The 4,548-nt window shown below is 37.8% G+C and overlaps 1 protein-coding gene across 1 annotated transcript; it reads left to right on the forward strand.

Moving 5' to 3' along the window:
• Nucleotides 1-1,087: 1,087 nt before the first annotated feature.
• LOC107833282 (glyoxal reductase-like) lies at nucleotides 1,088-4,036 on the forward strand (the record flags this gene model as incomplete). The annotated part of the gene is made up of 3 exons (XM_016662060.1): nucleotides 1,088-1,237; nucleotides 2,136-2,294; nucleotides 3,056-4,036. Coding segments are annotated over 3 exons (489 nt in total), but the record flags the coding sequence as incomplete, so codon positions are not given.
• Between the last annotated feature and the right edge of the window lie 512 nt (nucleotides 4,037-4,548).

The following is a 4,548-nucleotide window of genomic DNA, read 5'->3' on the forward strand; positions in this document are numbered from 1 at the left end:
TAAATGTTTCTTAGAGTAGAGATTGACTATTTGTGATTGTTTTCTTGTATTGGCATCAGACACCGGGTTTCTTTAAATCAAGGTTAAAAACCCATTTGATTAGAGTTGCCATTGACTATTTCTATTGATCAATGTTCATTTGCTTAATGATTTTGACTATGGCATTTGACAAAACTTAATGTTTTCTGCTTGTTTCATAATTGGTTGCTGCGTTATGTTTTTATGATGTAAATCACTTTGAACTGCCTTGTTGCTGAAATGTGCGCTAACACTTTATTTGAAGGGGTGTGCATAAGACTGACATGACACTGTCATAAACATGACATATCACCTGTCAAGAACATGAAGGAGTCTTTATGAATGTTTATGACAGTTGTCATGAACTGTCATTTGGTAAATAATGAAACTTTTAATTCAAAGTTGCTCTAAAAGTTGCATTAAAAGTGCCAACTTTGCATGATTTTGTAAATTATGATAATTTTATGCAAAGTTGGCATTTTTAATGGACTTTCAATGCAACTTTTAGAGCAACTTTACATTAAAAGTGTCATTATTTACCGAATGACAGTTCATGACAACAGTCAAACATTCATAAAGACTCCTTCACGTTCATGACAGATGTTACGTCATGTTTATGACAGTGTGATGTCAGTCTTATGCACACCCCTTCAATAAAGTGTTACCAAATGTGCGCTATAAATAAACTTGATTTGACTTGACCAATAAAGCCTCACTGATGTAGACATTTTTAATCACAAAGGTCCAATTAGCAAAACCTTGAGACTCCAAAAAGAAAAAGAACTTCTTCAATTTATATCAGGATTAACTTGTGGCTCTTATAGATTCTTCATAGTGGTTGTTTTTAGTGTTTCACCGACACATTTTTACTCTTAACTCTTGTAATTAAGATTTTACGCTGGAGATCAGCTCTCATTTTACTTCAATATGATATGAACTAATATCTCAGTGGTTAAAGTGTTTTTTATTTGCTGAAGAATTAGTGGATTATGTGCTGAATAACACTGACCTCTCATGTTTGCTCCCTAAAATATAGATGCAGGTTTTGTGTAACAGGATGATGTAACGTTTGATTCCAGGTAACCGAGCTCAGAGTTGGGCTAGTCTGGAGGAGCTGCATGGTCAGGGGAAGCTGAGAGCCATTGGAGTCTCCAACTACACACCAGCACACATGAAAGCTCTGATGCAAAGCTGTAAAGTCCCTCCTGCAGTCTTACAGGTAGTCTTACATTGCGCATTAGCTTGTTTAATCACAGTGGATTTCTGCATGACTGTGTCTCTTACATCGTTCAGCTCTCCCAAGTTCTCACTGCAGCATTTCAAACCAGGATTGAGTTCTGAACTTTGACTAGGCCATTCCAGCACCTTAATATTTCAAGGATCAACGTTCTGTTGATAACCCATTTTGGTTTGAGTATTAAAGCTGCGTTATGTAACTTTTATTTAAAAAAAAAACAAAAACAACTTTTTTACATATTTGTTGGAACTGTCACCATGTCATGACAGCATAATATGAGACAGATAATAAGTGAAAAAATCATCTCCTCCACCTCTTTGCTGAGCTACTATCACAGTTTCAAGAAATGCACAGCTCCCGACCAAAAACACCCAATCAGAGTCAGGAGGAGGGGCTTAGCGCTGTCAGTCATCGTCATGAACGCGCTGCTAAATGTGCTAGGAATAGAGAAACAAATTACCATTACAGTAAAACCTTTGATCCGCCATCATCGGTGGCCATGCTAACTAGCCTTAGCATTCACGACAGACTGTAGTAGCAGAGAACAAAGTACTTGTGAGAAGTGAAATTATCTACCAGTAGAACAAGATATTTTTCCAGTCACCTTGATAAAATAACAGCCAAAGTAATTTTCTGTTAAGAAATGGCTTAGGCTGTTATTTACGGATATTATAATTGGGGGACAATGTCTTGTTCTACTTCACATTAGTACTTTTTCAATATTAAGGAATTATTTACTTAAAACAAGCTAACATTTGTTGCTGAAAAGTTACTTCTAAGTTAGTTTTGTCTCATTTCAAATATGTAGACCAAAAAACTCAATAATATTTGGTATTTTTGCAGTGTTTCTGGTTTATTTCTGAATCTTTGCTTCCTGCAGGTGGAGTTTCACCCGCGGCTCTGCCAGCCTGAACTGAGGAGTCTGTGTAAGGAGTTTGGTGTCTGTTTTCAAGCGTACTCATCTTTAGGGAAAGGAGAGCTGCTCACTGACCCGGTGATCCTGGAGGTGGCAAAGAACTCCAAACGCACACCTGCACAGGTACACGTCACTAACTGTGTCTCCATTAAACATGAAGCTGCACAATTTGAAATTACAAAAATAAATTTGCTCAACGGATACACGCCAATTTTGAAAAAACTCAATTTTTTGATAAAAGCGTTTTTTGAGCTGGGATGAGATTTTATTTTTCAGCCACGTCGCCATAGATGTATGTCACAGAAGTGAAACGGAAACACGTTTTCTCATCACACGAGTCACATGATTAACAGCTGGATGTTATGACTTGTAGCAGGATGATGGTTTGCTTTTGTTTTAAACAATGTGATCCCGGCTCCTCCAGAGCTCTCACTGCATCGCACAGTTCATAAAAAGTCGTGTGTCATTTGAACGTTTTGAATCCGTAGCTCTTCTGTAAAATGACCGACAATAGTTTCCCCAAAATGTCGCAAATGTAGCCGAACCCAAGCTTGAGGGGTTTGACGCTCCAAAGCCTGAATAAACGCCAAAACCTCCTCTCATGGCTGATGCATGATGAGCACTAGCGCCGTGGCTGATGAATAAAAAATCTCATGTAACCGTTTACATCTTCAGCTACCATGGTTTTAATTACTTATCCCTTGAACAAGCGATAAGTTTGAACAAGATGCGATTTTAATCATTTAACAGAAACATTACGCGATTGTAAAATTGTGTTTTTTCAACATTAGCAGAATATAGACAAAGATTTGTGCACATTTATAATTTAAATGCAGCTACTGTTTCAGTGCCAGTATTTTTAATTTTTTTCCTTTTGTTACCAGGTTTTGTTACGCTGGGCGGTACAGCAGGGCGTCCCGGTTCTTCCCAAATCCTCAAATCCAGAGCGAATACTCCGGAACGCCGAGGTGTTCGACTTCGCCCTGAGCGACCCGGATATGGACCGGCTGTCGGCTCTGGACTGTGGTCAGAGGTTCTGCTGGGATCCATCGGAGGTGGCCTGAAACAGCAGCCGGGGGTGGAAACAGGAGATCTGCCATGACGTTTTAAAACCTCAACAGAGGGAAAATGCAGACGGGATATTTGCTTCGTAGTCGAATCTCAGTTTGCTGTTTAAACCAAGAATCTACAGGATTTCTACACATTTTAACATTTAAAGGTAAAATTATTTTTAAAATGCTGCTGTTTGCACCTCTCATCCACACAGAAACAGTTTTACTGTGAGAAAAACTGAGATATTTGCCAGTCGCCCACCATCACTTCCTGATTTCACAACAAAGCAACTTTTTTTTTTTTTTTTTCATAGCTACCTCACTTTGTTCTGACATGAAAACTTCTAATATGTGTTGAAAACATTGTGTGGTGAAAATAAACAAAAGTCCAACTGTCATTGTTACCAACAGCAGAACCAATGGGTGTTCCTGTTTGTGGACCAAAGCTGAGCAAACAAAGGTTTCTGTTTTTGAAAATATCCTTAATAGTTCAAGCTGAGGCCTTAAATTTTGTTGTTTTTGGTTATTTTCATGCTATCTTTAGTGTTAAGTGTGTCTTTATTAAATGTTTGGTGCTACAGTATAAACTATCTTCAGCAATAATTTCACTGTATTTTGTTTTGATTTTACATGACTGACCAACACAAAGCAGTGCATATCTGAAGTGGATGGATAATTATACATTTTCTTCACAGGTACACATTTATAAAAGTGCATTTGTGTAACTCTGATGTCTTCAGTAAATTGTAACAAAGTCCCTTCAGAAGTTTTCTAATTAATAAACAGTCACCTGTGTGCAATTTAACCTCAGCATGAAACCAGATGTTCCACATCATATTTTGCATTGAAATCAACACATATATGGCAGCACTTGTCCATTAGCCACTGGCAGCCATGTTGAAACAACTTTTAATGAAATAACATACACAAATACGTACCATAAATGCTTTTTTTTTTTAAACAGTACCTGTAAGACGGCTGCTTAAAAGAAAAATGCAGTAGCTTACCAGGATAACTTATAATCTTCATCTTCCTTCTGCGACTAACGTCGTCTTCTTAAGTGTCAGGATCGAACAGCATCACACTTCAGTCTCTCTTTCATTGTCGCTCTTCGCTCTTGAGCTTGTGCTGCACATTTTATGCGGCATTCAAAGCATGAAAGAAAAGTAGCAACTTATTGTCCAGAAAATACAGTACAGAAAAAGCTGTAATGCTTCACTTGTGAAGGTAAATCTGTTGCGCTCCTTCTCGACACTTTAGACAACAACTCTGAGTGTCGCACTGCCACGCAAGTTAAAAATAGAAATGTTAAAAAAAAAGATTAA

Source organism: Poecilia formosa, unplaced genomic scaffold (assembly GCF_000485575.1).
Source record: "Poecilia formosa unplaced genomic scaffold, Poecilia_formosa-5.1.2 Scaffold357, whole genome shotgun sequence".
Taxonomy (NCBI): Eukaryota; Metazoa; Chordata; class Actinopteri; order Cyprinodontiformes; family Poeciliidae; genus Poecilia; species Poecilia formosa.